A 17,309-nucleotide genomic window follows, 5' to 3' on the forward strand; every position below is an offset into this window, starting at 1 on the left:
CTGACGCACTGTTTCTTTAAAAGATGCAAACAGTAATAATTATTCAACCAAAGCACTCATTCACATATAAGGCATTTTAGTTCTGCTGTTTATTTGGATGTATTGATCCTCTATGTTGCTTGCGTTTATGGCTGTTGTACTTTAGATTTCCTCTCCCACTACCCCAAATAAAACTATTAAACCTCCACACCCACCCTGTAATATAACCCTTCCCTTCCCCACCTCCTGGTCAGCACAAAGGCCAACCACCCCCAGCACACTTTAGGAGGGTGGGGCCCATTGTTATGGACACCAGAGGCAGATGGTCATTTGGGCCTTTTCTCCACATGGCCACTTGTGTGAAGGAATGCCTGGACACCCCATGGATGGCCAGCGGGGAAAAGGTCACCATCTGCTACCCAAAGGTCACCCGTGTAAAAGAAAAAATGGTTTTGGCTATTTCCATAAGTCAGCGAGGACACGACACAGCCAACCCCCACCTCACAACAAAGGAAATTCTGCTGCCAGCACAAGTGATCCTGTTATTAAGGAAAGTGAATGAATCTCTTAAACTCAGAAATAAGGCAGACATCTGATTGATCAAGGAGAAACAAAAAAAAACATTTAATTTTAATGTGAAATCATTTTTTCTTTCCATCAACCCACCTCTGGCAAACGAAAAAACTCAGCATTAACAGAAACACTTAGCTCATTTGTTTTAGTCACAGTTTCCCCGTAAGGCACCAGACACAACACATAGTAGACACTTGGTAGTAATTACCACTATCTTTTATTGCTACAGCAGAATATTTCTAAACATTACAAACAAGAGAGTGAGATAAAATTAAAACAGCGAAAACACCATTTGATTAAACGGAAACATTTCAATGTGTTGTCCTGTTAGAAATGGATTTAAGAATACAGCTTAGTGAATCACAGTATGATGCCGTGGCTGTGGCAATATCTTTGGCAATAACCTGAAGAGATTTCAAGTAATAAATAAAAGACAACTGATCCTTTCAGAGACTTTGCAAAAACTAATGCTGAAAAATCACCATTGAAATGTTGATAATATTATTTCTCTTTCACACATGGATCTGATGAGACGTCTCAGCTGCTAGAGAGTAATGACAGAGGCAGGGAAGTTATATAAAACAGGTGTACATTCTTCATTATTTTAGATTAGTCTCCCCAGCTAAACTTGTGCTAAAGCTAACGTAACTAGCCTAAAAGACTTCAGTAACTGTCCCAACGTTTGACTGTGAAGCCCAGTTCAGACCAAAGATTTGCGACGATGGAAACTGTTTTAGAGAAACGTTGCAGCGGTGTGAACTGGCCGGTCAGAGCTCGACTGAAGCCACCTGATGATCTCACCTGCAACTCTACTGGTCAAATCGTTGGCGACAAGCATGTCACTTGTTTCTACAGCCAATCGGCTTGTAGGGAAGTGACCGCAGACGGCGTGTTCGCTTGCTGCAGCAGGTGCTGCTGTGTGAATGGTGAATGGTAAATGGACTGCACTTGTATAGTGCTTTTCTGGTCTTCTGACACTCAAAGCGGTTCAACACTACATGTCACATTCACCCATTCACACACTGGAGGCTGAGGCTACCATACAAGGTGCCACCTGGTACTCAGTGACCATTCACTCGCACTCACACACAGATGGAACAGCCATCGGGAACAATTTGGGGTTCAATGTCTTGCCCAAGGATACTTCAACAAGCAGGCTGGAGGAGCCGGGGGTTGACGACCCACTTTCCCTTCAACCATGGCCGCCCCAGTGTTGGATGGTGGGTCACTGCTGCTGCTGCTGCTTGTTTTTAATTTTCTCTTTTCACTAATTTCTTGTTATTTTTTGGGACTAATTTCTCTTTTCATTGCTCATTGCCTTCTTCCCATGTTTTTAAAAGAAATCCAGCCAATTTAGCCAGGTGTCAAAGGGTAAATACATACTAACTATTCTCTCTCATAAGGTTAGTAGAATTCCCGTGATTAGCTAAACTTAGTAATGGGATTAGTCCTGTTGTTCACAGAAACGGAAGGTTCTGTTGCTTCATGATTTAACGATCGGCTCAGATAATCACACATTCACTCTGCTTGGCGCTCTGCTGCTCCATCTCTCCAGACAGAGCGCCATGAGTTCGCTCTGCTGATCTGAAACTGTGTTGTTCTGACACCAAAAGGGTATCTTTCAACAGGTTTACGGATAGTCCAGCTCTATTAAGCTCTATTTTTATTTTAGCTCTATTTTTATAGTTACAGTGAATTTAAAAAAGCAGTTTTCACAGAGCTTATAGGCTACGTTATAATATGATTTTGTAATACAGTAATAAATTCAGTAAAGTGTCTGAATTAGGTCTAACAGACTATCTTTTAACTGAAATTTGACCGGCGGCCAGGCAGGCAAATGAGCAGATGAATAGATATGCAGAGTAAAAATGGCACTTGATCTGAATACATTTTATGAATTATACAAAAAGAAAAAAAAACAACAACTTTGAGGCAGTTTGGTTCCAGGTTTCAGCAGCTCTCATCCTGACTGGCGGTGCTGCTGAGGGGATGGTTGGGGATGGCTGCGGCGCTGGCGACGTTGGATGAGAAGGATGAAGGTGATGAAGACAGCTGGTCGTAGCTTGGCAGACTGTCCTGGCTGGGGAGGACATTACAGGTCCTTCCAAGCCGTGGTCTCAGCCTGCCTCCGCCATCACCCTCACCGGCGTCTCTTTGGTCCAGCAGGAAGGTGAGGGACTCTGCGATGCGGTTTAGCGTCTGGTCCATGTGTGTTATCTATGACAGTGGAAAAACAAAATAACACACTGGCTCAGATTTGGATTCACAACTTACGATGCGTTTGACTTTTTTAAATTGAGTGAGGTACTTCTAAGAGCCTTTTTAAAATTCAGAGGAGATTGTTATTCCCAATATTCATTTATCAACAAAAAATGAAGTTTGCTAGGTAATTTAATCCGTGGTTTTAAAGGCAGGGATGTAATGCCCACTTGGGGAAGGAACTAAGGGACACTGTGATTCAACATTTTTGTTTTTCTTTGTTTGACACAAGAAATGAAAGAAAAGCAACATCAAGGTTTCTCTTTTTGTGCTGCAGAACTGGCACAAGCTGCTGAAAGTTTTATATCTGAATCAACAATAACAGGGCCACATGTCTTTGCGCAGATATTTCATATTACAAAGCCAGTTAAACTTTTGTTGCATTACCCAAAACTATTCCCTACTTGAGTTTCGTTTGATAAGTGAAACTGCCAGTGTACGGTCAACAGGGAAGCGTATTTGTTACATTTTCATAAAAATTCAAAATATGAAAACAAGACAAAGGCGGCCGTGCAAATGTTTGACTTTGCTCTTATACAAACAAAAGAAATGATCTGAAACCGTAAACGGCGAGGGAATATTGCTCCAGTTTTTCCACTGAAGTTGCACAAATCCCACCTTGTCCTCCATCCTGTTGAGTCTGGATCCGATAGAGTTTGTGCCTTTGTCTTTAGCTCGGTCTTCAGAGGGAAGTAAATAATAAGACAGGAGGATTAGAAGTGCAGTTTGTTATGTAGTTACTGTAATATATTTTGAGAGAGCATTGGAGTGATTCATTACCAGACCCTGACTGGAACAAAGCTGTCTTCCCTAAAGACTGGTCCAGTCTGAGGGACACAATAGGAGAACAGAGTCAGAATACATACTCTCTCTGTTTCCTCTCTCATTCCCCCGGCCTCTTGTTTTCACAGGCCGTTTTTTTTTTCATGCTTGTAAAAAGCCATCATCCACAATTGCATTTCTCAGGTAATCTAATTCATATGAAACTCTCCTTGGTTGAGCAGTTTACCTTCTCTGCAGCTCCTTAATTCGCACCATTAGGTTGAGGTGACCCTGCGAGTATTGCTCAATCACGTCCCGCACATCATAAGGCTTACGAGCTTGCTACAACAAGAAAGAAAATGTCTGGAACTGTTACATCAAACATTTATTTTCCTCAAGAACGTCTTGTAAACATTTGTTTTTCCTTTTCTGTCAGATATATACATTTTTAAAGGTGGTGCACAGTAATGTTTCATGTTGGTTCTGGTGTATGTTTGCAGGGGTGGTGAAGCTGAGAACCCAGACATCAAATATTATTGTATACACACAGTCACTTTGTATTCACTCAGTAATATATCACTTTTATCTTAGTGGACTTATTGAAAAGGAACAAACCCTTTAATTAGGTTTAAGTAGACCACTTGTTGGAACAAACCCTTTGAAATGAGGCAATCAATCGAGGCTGTCGAAGCTCTGCCAAGATGTCTTTTCTGTTATGCTGCTGCTGAACTGCTCATTTGCAAAGTCTGCTATAACACTACTGCTAACAATGTTAGAGATGCTGCTGCCATGATCGTGGCAGAGGAAGTCTTGGGTATCAGGCCCCCAGACAAATTTTGCAGTGGCCAAACAGTGTAATTACACCGTCACGTGATGCACTGCAGCCCAAAATGACTTTTTCCCAATGAATTACACGATGAAAGAGATGTCTGTAAATCAGTGATATGTTTTTTTTAGCATCACATTCCCCATAAAATGACTCATTTCCCAATCAGGATTTGATCCATTTGGTCTGATAACATTTTGGAAGTCCAGAAGAGCAGCACTGTTAAATAATTTTATCCCCATTCAAGTTTATGGAGCACTAGGGCTGCTCCCAACTAAGAATTTTCCTAGTCGACCAATAGTCATCATTTAGGGCCATTAAAGGGCACTAAATTATATATTTAGGGCGGGGCAACACAATGGTTTGAGTTGAAGGTGTGAGAAAGAATAGTATCAGTAACATTGTTAACACTGTGCTACATTACAGAGAAATACAATACTGTACTAATGACCCTTCATTAATATAGGCCTATATTTTATCTACAAGTGCACGTCACACACTGAGCGAGCCGCCTGTTAATGATGCTGTGGGCTAATGGGCATGTAGCTACTTCCATGTTTCAGATGATACGTCATGTTTGTAGTCGACCAATGAAGACCTTCTCAAAATTTTATTTATTTTTATTTTTATTTAACCTTTATTTAGCCAGGTTAGTCCCGTTGAGAATAAGAATCTCTTTTTCAAGGGAGACCTGGCCAAGACGGTCAGCAGCAAAAACACAAAGTTGCAGACAGAGACATACAGGGAGAACAAGTACAATTCACAAGCACTAAAATTTGCATAAAGAAAAACTACCAATAAATCAAAACGAGTGTTTCTGGGAGTAATTTGTACAAACAGTCAAGCTAAAAACATCGACATCCCATAGAAACTGCTTCCAAGTCCTTCAATTTAGATTTAAAAACATGTAACGACACGAGCTCCTTCAGTTTTAAATCATTCTGCAACAAATTCCAGGCTGAGGGTGCAGAATACCCAAAAGCCCTTTTCCCAATTTCAGTCCGAGCATTTGGGACAGAGAGCATAAAGAGGTCCTGAGAACGCAGTGAATACTGCCCGGTGTTTTTTTGCGTGATGAAAACACACAGGTAATATGGAAGCAGACCAAGAATTGCCTTATATATAAAGGTGTACCAATGTAGGAGCCTACGGGTCGCCAGGGAGGGCCATCCTACCCGAGAGTACAACTCACAGTGATGAGTCAGTGCTTTACAATTTGTAATGAACCTTAGGGACGCATGGTAGGCTGAGTCAACCATATGGAGACATTGAGCAGAGGCATGTATGTACAAGAGATCACCATAGTCTAATACAGGTAAAAAAGTTGCAGCAACTAGACGCTTTTTTACATTAAAAGAAAAACACAACTTATTCCGAAAATAAAAACCCAGTTTTAGCCTCAGTTTTTTCACCAGGTTCAGCACGTGATGTTTAAAATTAAGGGAGTCATCGATCAAGATACCCAGGTACTTGTACGAGTTAACAACTTCTATCTCCTTTCCACCAACAGTGACCACCACAGGTACATTTTGTAACCTAGCCTTTGAGGTGGTAAACAACATAAGCTTCGTCTTATCTGCATTTAAAACGAGTTTCAGCTCATGCAGTTTATCCTGAACAACCACAAAAGCATTTTGCAAGTGCTCAACTGCCAGTGCAAGAGATGCTGCACAGCAGTATAAAACAGTGTCATCAGCATAAAAATGGAAAATGGAAAATGGAAAGTAGCATTTGACACATTTTGACCCAGATGATGATGATCCCACACTTTGGATTTCCTGCCCGACATGTTATTAACTAGCCTGTGGAATAACTGCAGGTACCAGCCCTGGAAATTAACCTGACTCCTGTCTGATTGCTGAGCGTGGACACTTCCTGTGTCTGTCGTTTCAAAGTAAATTCCCACATGGTCCAGTCCTACAGGTTTTGATCTATTTTGACAAGGCGCAGCTCCTAATAAAGTTTCACGTTTGTTTGTTTGTCTGCAACTAAGCGACCAATAAAATCTTGCCGACTAAAAACCTTTATGGTAGACTAATGTCTGGTCGACTATGAGGGGGCAGCCTTACGGAGCACTAAACCAGAAGTCAGCCATTCTGCCGGCGAAAGTGAGCCGCTCTGCCGCACTCAGCGGTGCTTGGCTAAGTCTTTATTGCGTTTGCTCTATGGGCTGCACAGTGCAAAGTAGAGCCAATCAACCCCAGATCATCCTGGTAATTTTATACAAGACAGTTGAACCATTTTGGCTCCATGCACCACTGAGCAACTCTCATAGGAATGAACAGGGCCTCACATTCAACACTGTTTCTAGTTTTCTTAAAACATCTATGCCGGATATCCATTTTCCAGATGTCTGTTGGATACACCCGAACCCCTGAAATATTGACTATTGCTAAATCGTCATCAGTCATCAATAGCCAGTGGGTTCCAAAATATACTAGTAAATTATGTCCTACTTACCTGAAAATTTCTCTTGGCCACAAAATAACGCATTCTCTGGATCACCCGTATGGCTTTTCGGTGTGACTCAGTCAATCTGCATGAAAGAGTTTCATATGAATCACCTGGTGTTACTTTGAAATCTCTGCATAGAAAATGTAATGAGGCTGAGAGTGAGGCGGAAATTACTGTTGGAAATTGCTTTTTAAAGAACATGCAGAGAAAGCACAGCAAAACAAAGAGTAACCCTGTAAAACTTTGACATCTAGGTTAGTCTTCTCAAAACACGACTTCAGCTCCTGGTTTATCTTCCCTGCATGAAATAAATATAACTGTGAAAAGATGGTTGACATGGCCTTCATACCCAAGCTCTACCAATTTAGGGGGAAATATTCAGGGCATCACAGCTTCACGATGACTGATAAGTCTACATCAAAAGCCTTTCCCTTCTGACTTGTCTTCCTTTGAATGTGATCAAGGTGAGCTACAGTAACAACAAAGAACGGGTGATTTTTGTGTTCCTCCAAAAATCATAAATAATAGCGTAATTGTAGTGCATTTAGTCTCTATTATTATGTTGTGGGAATTATTAAGGAGCTATTACTCATCTGGGTTCATTACCCTGAAAAAGCAGTAAATGAGTAGGCCCTGCGTGAGAGGGAGAGAGCAGCTCTTTGTTAAGCCCAGTTAGGTAAAAGACTACAGGAACAAGGTCTGCCGGGGTCTCATAATGGACTTTTCATAGGTGATGCAATGGGCTGCTTTTCAACTGCAGCCTTCACAACATTTTGTCAAATTAGCACCATATCATGAGATGTAAATAAAGTGCTCTGTGACCTGTTATAAAACTCCATTTCCACCACAAATGGCAGTGATGTAACCAGAAACACAGAGAGCGAGGCAAAAAGGTGGACACAACTTCTCTCGACTCTAATGGCAGATGGCGGATTCTACTAAAAGTGCAGTTTGAATGGTGAGTGTTTCTGATCTTTACCCCAACATCAGTGAGTATATAGGGACCTGTACCTGTTACCTTAAGAGAACTTAAAGGTTGCAAGTCCGGTATTTTGCACTTTGAGCCCCATTTCTGGATTGTTTATGATGAAATAGAGTGGTTTAGACCAAAATAGCAACGATTGCTTATTTTGGGAGAATCTGACTTTCCCCTGCCTGGCTTAACACTGCTGTCTATGGCCATGTGTGAACCTGTCCTAAAACCACACTAAACGTTCGTTTTCAAAGCCATGAAACTCACCGAGTGGTCGGTGGTGTTCATTGATGTTCTGACATAAAAATCGTAGCAAACTGTGGTTTCCATCCGTGTTTTCACTATTCATCTCGATTGTGTAACTATTTTTTCAGCTGCCTCACACCCGTGTGTAAACTTCCGCTTGATCATTCGTTTGACCCTGAAGCGTTATACACTCCAGCCCACTTGATGGCGATAATGCTCCTTTATGTGGGTGTGGCCAACCGGCAGGAAACCATTGCAATGTAATGGGACACAGAGAAGAAGCAGAAGAAGAAGGTTGGCGTCGTGTTCAAAGGCATCGTACTGGGAAAGTTGTTTATAAGCGAATAATCCATTGTGCAGTTGTTTAAACTTATTACAAAACTTTTTCATCCGTTCTCCACCAGGAGCGCACACAGCACTGTCGAGCCGGCACTTTTGCTGAACTAAAAGACTACAGTGACTACAACCTTGTCGTAAACAACCCCCTTTCTGTTTCCGGTAGCGGATTACTACCAACGGACAATGAGGCTTCCTATAGAAAATCAATGGGGTAGACAAAATGTCAAATAAATCATCACAGAAACCACAGTGTGCTACGATTTTTATGTCACAACATCAACAAACACCACTGACCACTCGGTGAGTTTCATGACTTTGAATACAAACGTTTAGGGTGGTTTTAGGACAGGTTCACACATGGCCATAGGCAGCAGTATTAAGCCAGGCAGGGGAAAGCCAAATTCTCCGAAAATGAGCAATCATCACTATTTTGTTCTTAGCCACTCTATTTCATCATAAACAACCCAGAAATGGGGCTCAAAGTGGAAAATACCGGACTTCCCCTTTAAAGAAATAGTTGGACATTTTGGGATATAAGTTTATTCGCTCTCGTGTAGAGAGTTAGACAAGCAACACATATGGAGACCACTAGCTTAGCTACGCACAAAGACAAAAGCCCAGTTCAGACCAAAGATTCGGGACAAGATGAAACCGGTCTGAGCTCAACTTAAGCCAGCTGATGGTGTCACCTGCAACTCCACCGGTCACATTGCTGGTAGCTGGTTTTAGAATGTAATACATGTTGCCTGGTTTAACAGCAGGCGTGCTCGCTTGCTGCAGCAGGTGCTCTGTCTCTGCCAAGCCCTGTGTTTCCATCCTCATGGGGTGCCGGTGCTGGACGGTGGGTCACTGCTGCTGCTTGCTGTATTTGCTTATGCCCCCCCACACACACAGATTGATCTGTGTTGACATGTTTACAGGTGTTATGTGATACCTTCTCTCTTACTATCACTCAACTTGGTGTTCTTTCTTTGCTCATGTTTCCTGCCATGTTTGACAATTCTTAAAGTGGTTAAATTTATGATTTCTTTTTGAAAGGAACACTATACTGTTATCTAATCACTTTTCTTAGTAAAGAAAATAGCAATCTCTAGCATTTTCAGAAATTACTGAATAATTTCAGGCCTGATGAAAACTGCATTATTCATGTTTCAACAAAATTGTGCTTCAATGTATGAAATTAAAACCTCTGTAACGATCAAGGAAAGGTATTTTGCCTTGGCTCAGCCCCCTCAGTGCATGAATAGAACAGCTTTTGCACCTTTTGTTTCCTCTTGCGATTGGTTTAACTGCTTCATGAGAGAGAAACAAACAATCCGACGTGAGAAACATGAAAAATGTTTTAAGGAGGCTGTAAACTGTTACCTCCCACCAACCTCTCTGCTACAATCCCCACTTTTTCACTTTCACTTTAAAGACCGTGTCTGCTGTGGTACCAGAGGTGTAATTTGCGTTTGTTTGTGACAAATGTGTGGTAGTTTTGTTAAAACACTCAATACCTCCATCATCTTCAATTTACCAAAACATACTGCACTGAAATGTCGATACCAAGGTGGCTGCAGAAATATCACTTCTGTGAACTATTCCACATCAAGAATCAATGCTGCATCTTGTAACAATGACTTCACTGAGCTCTCGGCTGCTGTGGACAACATGGACAATTTGGAATTCAATCTGCAAGTCAGCTTAAAATCAAAGACTTTTCACAGAAATTTGATAAAACCTGGTAAAAAGAGACACATTTTTCAAGCTTAAGGTGTTCTCTTGTCATGGATAACAAGCAGTAGTATCTCATAATGGTTCAATTTAGCATGGGATTTGATGTGGCACTGCTCTATGAGAACAGCTGGTTACATATTTTGGAGTCAGCAGAGCACAAAGTGATCTTTGCCAACAACGCTGCTGCGTGCAATTCCCACTCTGCATCATTACCCCACCGTTTAGAAAAGAAGTCCCATGGGTCAAAACTGTCGCGCCATTTATTTCACTTACGGTGCACTTACATTACACTACAGTTACTTAACACTCATTTCCTCATATCAGTCTCCATCTCTCAGTGTGCAAGTGCCTCTGCAGCCACAAGAGCTTTTTGCCTAATAGAGAATCATTACACAGCAGAGACAGGAGTGCTCTGGGGTTTGGCACACTACAAAGGTTAATTACAGAGAGCAAAAAATACACGCAAACGTTCTTCAACATGTTCATTAAAAAACACTCACACATAAACACAGCGTCAATGCGATTGCACTGCAACGCAATGGAGGTAAACTCACTGTAACACTGAGGTGACAGGAGCCAGCCCGCTGTCTCGCTCTGACTCCAGGTCCAGGTCGTCTGCAAAGCTACAGTTCCTCCGGATGGGGCTCGGGGTTTGGACATCCAAAAGGCCAGGGTTTCTTTTCACTGTATGTTTACACACAGAAACAGAGCAGTGGCACACTCAAGAGGTCTGAAGGGCAGGGGTGGGATAATGAAAAGGGCCCCAGATGTATGCTGTGGGGCACTAGTGTGCAGAAAGTTTTCTAGCAGTTAAGGGCAGCATATTTGACACTGGATCACGGCTTTTCTCTTTTATGGCCACCCTCATTATGTTTGCTCCACTGGATGGAAGGGCATCCAAAAGGGCACTCCCAGATCTCCCTGCACATCTCTCAGCTCAGCAACAGCTGTGGAGCTAGATAAAATCCTGCCAGCTGACGCAAAAACCTGTGGTTAACATGACTGTTTATTAATTAACGTAGTAACAGAACGCTCGAAGCGTGGAGCATCAGATTGGATTACAAACGCACTCCAAGATTTACAAGCTTTAGGTTTGCTGCTATAATACTCACGTGGAAATGATTAAAAGTGCAAAGTTTATACGCTCCAGATGCATCATTTCTTGTCACAATTTTATCCAATATAATACCAGTGTATCAACAGTGTATCAACAAAGCTTTTCACAGTGGACATCTGTGGCCTGACAGACAAGTAACGAGCAAGGCAGACACTCGATGTTTATTTGATACAACTTTTAATAATAGTGTCTCAACTGTCTTTCAATCAATGGCTTACTCATGAAATGAAATGAATCTAGCTGCTCGTGATATAAATTGATAGAAGGCATTTGCAAATAACTGATTCCTGAATATTTCTGAGTTTTGCTGCAGTGAATCAAAGATCCAGTTTGTACAGTTTAGGGGTTCATATTGGCAGAAATGGAATACAAAAAGTATGTTTTCTTTATGATCATGTGCAAATAGGAATATCTGTGTGTTTTTGTTACCTTAGAATAAACCATTTACATAAGCAGTGGGTCCGTTGCATCGCCATGTTTCTTCAGTATAGAACACAGAGACCAAACACTAGCTCTATGGGCCATTTGCTTTTTCGCATTATTTGATTTATTCGGTGTTTTAACCAGTTTAAATCACAGGTTGTGTTTGTTTTGGAGAGGAAGAGACCTCTGCAAATAATGTGGCTCCTGGTAAAAACCTCCGGGACGTCTAGATTGTAAGAAACCAGATAGAAATATGGTTCAATGCTGGTCTAGCGACATGGCAAACAGTATAGGAGAAACACAGATTTGAATGCAAACCTGCTTTATTCAGTGTTTCTACTGATTTTAATCACCTGGTCTGTTTATTTTGGAGAGGAGGAGACCTCTGTGGATAATTCAGCTCCTAGTAAATACCTCTTAAACAATGAAAACTAAAGGAATTTAAATAAAGTTTCAGCTGGTTGCAATGTGCAATCCTTACCACTAGATGCCACTGAATCTCCCTAAACCATATATACTGCTCCTTTAATATTTAACCCACCTAATAAAAAACAGGGCTTGCACTCCTTGACAAAGTGTTCAGAAGTTCATCTACATTATCAACATATAGTCAGCATAACATTACAATGCTGCAACAATGGTGTCTCACAACGCCCAATGGGGAAAGAGAAAGTGATGAGCTGCTATGTTGCATTACTTTGCTAAAAGTCACAGCCAAAGTAAGTGGCTGAAATAAAGAAAATAAATATGCCAAAGCTGCTTCTCTGGGGAAGCTTCAACATTATGACCCAGAGTGACAAGTGAATCTGTCTGTGCATAGTTCAGTTTTAGATTATGACAGAGATGCCATCTTCAAATGGGAGAAATAATCTGAGTTTACAGATTCATCTGGTTAATACTGAGGGGAAGAGGTGAAGCTGAGTGTTAAGAGCTCCTGACAACTTGTTTTATTTCCACAAAACACACGACCTAAGAAGACGTGTTTATTGGATACTGGTGTTTTTTTGCTGCTGGGCTGTCTTGTCTTACTCCATGTATAATGTGGCAATTTTAAAAATTAGTTTGTTCTTGTGAGAGATCTTAATGTGTGTACGGCAGTTTGATTGATATTCCCTTGAGTGCACAATAAAAAATGCTATTTATGAAAATTAAAAAAAGAGATAGATATTTATTCAAAACAACCCAGTACACGTTTGATTGATATTCCCTGGAGCACAAACACAGAAAAAATAAATAAAACATGATTAATAAAAATAGAGATATCTATTTTTGTAAATGAAGTAACATATAAGGTTGGTTTGGATTTAGTTCTCAATTTTGGCAATACAAGTCAGGCTCAGCTGGATGCTAAAAATGAGGACTGGTCAGGGGGTTGGTGTTCATTTTATGGAAAATAGGAATACAAAATAAGTTAATAAACAAAAACTATGTATACAAAAAGGGCTATTTTAAACCCCGGAGACAGAGAACCAGGAAGAATCCCTAACTTTGTGCAAGTTGCCGCAGTCCCTAGCACTGAAAGGTCGCCAGCAAAGACACCAGAGTTGTTGTGGAAGACTGTGTGGGAACTTGTTAATTATTTGAATCTGCATATGCAGGGTTTTGAAACTGCACCAGCTAGATAAGTGTGATACAACTGGTCTGAAAATAAAAACGTGGTGTGAAAATGTGTCAGCTTCAAATGGACTTTGAATGAAATGGACTTAATTGGTGCTGTCAACCACAACACACAGATGTGACTCGACAAGCCATGACCAGCTGACTGATTTTTTTGAATAACAGATTGCAGAGAAGTGCTTTAACCACTTGGTGGGTTTATGTGGTACTCCAGCACGCATATGGATCTAAGAATGATTTGCTGTTTAAAAAAGTGCTTTAAACTCAAGCATGAAATTGTTATTTGACTCCACAGACTTTGGTTAAACTCTTTTTCCAAACAAACGCAGACTTCCGCATTGCATTACAGATCGAACCTTTAGTCATCCTTGTTCAAGTCTGTGTAATATCTACACTTCAAACTGTACTTGACTTTCCATCTGACCCCTTTGATATAACTATTTACTTCTGGAGTAACAAAGCAACATAAAAACTCTTGTATCTACACGTGTCGTTACCTGGAGGCGGTGAGCTGAACTGAAGTGAAGACAAAGACGTCCAGGACTGCTGGCACTCTGAAGCACACATGATGAGATAAACAAACATAATCAGTGTTTGCTGCTGGGTAAAAAAAAAGCACAGGCACAAACTATGGTGCTAAGCATGCAATTTTCTTTTCATCACTCACACAATTAAGCAACCAACTGAACATATCACAACAGGATCATGCAGTGATGAAAAAAGATGCTGTTAAAGCAGCTGAGACGATGGAGAGGAGGCTGTTAAAAAGGACAGTAGGCGAGGACAGTGAGTGTACTGAGGACGTGTGCAGGATGTGGACACTAACAGCAGCTCACCACCACATCCTCCCAAAGTGTGGGATCCTGTTAAACCCGCTACAGAGACAGAAAATCGAGAGAGGGAAAAAACACAAGCAAGACAATAGGCAGTTACCACGGATTAACTGGATTATATATATGTATATATATATATATATATATATATATAGATATAGATATATATCTATATATATATATATATATATATATATGTAAAGAAGGATGGGTCACAAAATAAAACGCTTTCCCCCAAGACTTTCCTCCACGACACCAGGTGAAACCAAATGAACTTTGAGTTATTTTAAGGTAAGTCATCACCATGTTTCTTTCCCCAAACCTAAGCTATGTAACTTTACATTAAAGATATACTTGTGGAATTTTTCTTAAAGTGTGAAGGTGAATTTTTCCGCAGCAACTCTATCCCGTGTCTGTATTTTCTGACTGTCTTCTTATTTTCTGTGTTCAGGACGCTTATGAGAGTGTACCCCCACAGCGCTCAGGCGTGGTCATGGTTTTATAAAAAGGTAGGGACTAGGTGCCAGACCGTAAGCAACATGCATCCAGGAGACGTGTTGCTAAATGAACGCAAATATAGCAAGGTGAAATGCTAAATTAAAGTGAATCTGGGGTTGGCTTTTACGTTCAGTGATCGACAACTGACCTTTCGCTAAGCCCCGCCCCTTTGTGATGGTCTGACAAGCTGTCGCGTATAGGCATGGAGCCCACACTGTAACTAACTGCACTCCCTGAAGAAATATTATCATATTTTTGGAAAAATGAATCAGTGATTCCAGAGAGAAGCAGACAGAGGGGTCTGCAGTCTGTGTTTGAAGGATATATCCAGGATGTCAAACTGACTCAGCAGCAACAACAGGTTAAAAAGACAAAGATAGTTAGAAGCTAAAGCCGAACCATAGGCTACAGATCACAGTGTAAAAGGGAACCACCACATCACTGCTGACAATGAATATAATATAATATAATATATTCCCTATAATATAAAGGGAATCTTTGCTGATATTGAACCAGCTGTGTGGCATCACAGTGTGTGCAGATGAACAGTGTTTGGCTTCACCCCTGTGCTGCTGCCAGCAACCAGACCTCCGCCGCTGGACAGGCAAGGATCTCCACGAGAAGTCAACCAACATTCATCTGCACACACTGCAATGACACACAGCTGGTTGAGTATCAGCAAAGTTTCCCTGCTTCCCTTCACTGGTTCCTGTACAGCAGGGTCGGTCTTTGTTTCACTGTTATAATCATTAAAAAGCAAAAGCAGCATGTGTATACATTCAGTAGGCTATATCTTCAGTAGCTAGTTAGCTAACCCTACACTTTTCAGGGTTTGATTTTGGTTTTGGAACAGGGAGGAAACGTATATCTTTTTCCAACCTCTCCAGGTAACGAGTATCATTAATACATGACGTGCCCCAGACACAACATTTAGCTCCAAATCCACAAAACCAGCCTGAAAATGAAGGAAATCTGAAACGACTGCATTAGAGTCAATGGAGCACAGCTGTGTCTGGTCTGAGTTGGCACGATGCTATGTAATGATTGTCCAGTCTGCGTCTGGGGGCGGGACTTAGCAAATGGTTTTACATAGTATAGCTTTATCTACCTAACTTGTAATGTCATTCATGGGATGCTAATTTGTTAGATATCATACGAACAATTGTATGAGGACATATCCACACACACACACACACACACACACACACACAAACAGTACAGTACATATACGCAAAGATGTTTCACTTATCCTATCCTCACTGATATAAAGGAGGATGGACCAAATGCATCTGTCAGTATGACACAAACTACATCCAACAATATGATCATCAAGCTGAATCAACATCTCTCTAAAATAGTTTCAACCAAAAATGAACATTTCAGCCTTGATGAAGAAAGGGAGGGGTCACTGCTGTTTTACACTGCATTAATTTTAGGTATGTGTCCCTGATAAATTAGCAGCTGGGTGTAAGTAATAGTTAATTTTCATCCCTGATGAAAACCAGCATGTGATTGACTACTTATGACTCTGTCTATATTATTCCGAAATCCATTCGGGACAATAACACCATCTGACTCCGTAAGCAGCTCAGCACTTGTGTGTCCAGTCAATATAACCGCACACCAGATGGCAATGTGGCAGTTTAGTTAAATGATTCATAGTTAAAAGCAGCGTGCTGTCGATGTTAGATGTGCAGCACGACCTGTAGAATCTATTTAGCTTCAAATCAAAGACACTGATTTTCATTGAACACGAGGCGAACAGACATGCATACATCTTCCCAACTACGGGGCACATTAAATTCTGCTGTTGCAGTGAGAAATGAGTGCAAGGCAAAACCATTTGCACAGCTTCATGTCGGTGGCAGAACTGCAGTCATGCATCCAGGGAGCTTTTCAGGTTACCAGCTGATGTAAAATAAAAAGGTTATATAACTAAGCACAACAAAGAGTGTGATCCAATCAGATGTTTACATATTACAGGCATGCTAAGAGTATCCATAATTGTCTCCCATTGACAGTAGACAGACTGTCCTTCCCACTATTCATTATGTTATCTACTTTCAACAGATTGACCATTAACGGCCTCCATGCTGCACTGATAATTATAATGATGATAATTAATTTTATTCATATAAATCCTTTGAAAAGAAAGGATTGACGAATATACGCAAAATACTAAATGAGGAGAGAGCATTAAGGGAAACAATCAAGGATCAAATGAATAAACATGAAAAATGAAATGAGTGAAGGAACTGAATGAGGTAATTTCAAAGATGATTTTTAATTAGTGAGTGTTTGGTGCTCTCCGGAAAGTATTTAGGGTTTGATGAAAACATCGCAGTTACTTTTGTTCCAAGTCTGTGAGGAAGACTGTGGGAAGGTCGCTGGCTGAGGATGGCTGCTCTAACTCACATTTGTAATACACTGTCTGTCTGTCTGTCTGTCTTTCTCTCTGTCTGTCTATATGACATGTTAATTGCAGTGGTTGCAGGAAGTATTCAGATTAAGTATAAGTACTAATACACACTGTGAAAATACTCCATTACATGTACAGGCCCTGCATTCAAGGTATATATCAGTAAAATGTACTGAAAGTAAAAGTATTCACTGTGCAGCAAAATAATCCCTGTCAGTGTTTTCCTATTATATCTGATGTTTTTGGATTAATATTACTGCTACATTAATATG

At 40.8% G+C, this 17,309-nt stretch overlaps 1 protein-coding gene across 1 annotated transcript in view; it reads right to left on the bottom strand.

The window, feature by feature from the left end:
• Window positions 1-750: 750 nt before the first annotated feature.
• Window positions 751-17,309, bottom strand: part of kcnq1.1 (potassium voltage-gated channel, KQT-like subfamily, member 1.1) — a 76,074-nt gene continuing 59,515 nt past the window's right edge. Inside the window, exons 11-17 of the mRNA XM_033618045.2 lie at window positions 13,785-13,841; window positions 10,685-10,814; window positions 6,860-6,935; window positions 3,821-3,915; window positions 3,592-3,638; window positions 3,430-3,491; window positions 751-2,769 (exon numbers count right to left, since the gene is read on the bottom strand). Coding sequence (XP_033473936.2) covers window positions 2,503-2,769; window positions 3,430-3,491; window positions 3,592-3,638; window positions 3,821-3,915; window positions 6,860-6,935; window positions 10,685-10,814; window positions 13,785-13,841 — 734 coding nt within the window. The 3' untranslated portion in view covers window positions 751-2,502. The remainder of the gene's footprint in view (window positions 2,770-3,429; window positions 3,492-3,591; window positions 3,639-3,820; window positions 3,916-6,859; window positions 6,936-10,684; window positions 10,815-13,784; window positions 13,842-17,309) is intronic.

The sequence above is a fragment of the Epinephelus lanceolatus genome, chromosome 2 (assembly GCF_041903045.1).
Source record: "Epinephelus lanceolatus isolate andai-2023 chromosome 2, ASM4190304v1, whole genome shotgun sequence".
Lineage (NCBI taxonomy): Eukaryota > Metazoa > Chordata > Actinopteri > Perciformes > Serranidae > Epinephelus > Epinephelus lanceolatus.